The sequence below is a fragment of the Buceros rhinoceros genome, unplaced genomic scaffold (genome assembly GCF_000710305.1).
Source record: "Buceros rhinoceros silvestris isolate BGI_N320 unplaced genomic scaffold, ASM71030v1 scaffold20339, whole genome shotgun sequence".
In the NCBI taxonomy this organism is placed as follows: domain Eukaryota; kingdom Metazoa; phylum Chordata; class Aves; order Bucerotiformes; family Bucerotidae; genus Buceros; species Buceros rhinoceros.
Window position 1 is genome coordinate 7462 of NW_010433534.1, and position 584 is coordinate 8045.

General features: G+C 63.4%; 1 protein-coding gene across 1 annotated transcript in view; it reads right to left on the reverse strand.

Moving 5' to 3' along the window:
* KLHDC8B (kelch domain containing 8B) overlaps window positions 1-68 on the reverse strand; it is a gene marked incomplete at its 5' end in the record, with an annotated part of 2627 nt that extends 2559 nt beyond the window's left edge. The window contains one exon of the mRNA XM_010144160.1: window positions 19-68. Within this exon, the coding sequence (XP_010142462.1) occupies window positions 19-68 (50 nt within the window). The remainder of the gene's footprint in view (window positions 1-18) is intronic.
* Between the last annotated feature and the right edge of the window lie 516 nt (window positions 69-584).

Here is a 584-nt window from a genome sequence, read left to right on the forward strand (position 1 = left end):
GTAGACACGGACCAGCGCCGGGGGAGAGGTGTCCGCACCCATTCCTCCTAGTGCGTAGACGGCCCCATCTGCAAAACAGGCAGTGGTGAGGTTGGTGGGGGCTGCAGGCAGTGCCTCGGGGCTGAGTCCCGCTGTGCTGTCCAGGACAAGCAGCACAAATGCTGCCGAGCCCCACTGCCAATCACCACGCCAGGGGACGGTCACTGTGGCCAGGCCTGAGCCTGGCAATGTCCTGCCCCCATCGGGACCCTGTGGCCAGGCCTGAGCCTGGCAATGTCCTGACCCCACTGGGACCCTGATGCCCCCCTCTTTGCCCCACGCAAGAGGCTCAGAACGGAGCACAAGGCCATTGGCTCTAATTATTCTTGGCAGTGCCATCTCCCTGGAGACTCCATGGCAACACAGCCATGCTGCCAAATCCTGCTCCCGCTCCCAGTACGGCCAGCACCCCTGCCCGCGCCCACCACAGCCTGAGGCCACACCATGGCATCCGCAGCCAGGGAGCAGACACAGGCACCACAGATGGGAACCAACCCCAGTTCCTGGCATGTCCCAAGGCTCAGAGGCTAGTCAGCAAAGTTTCA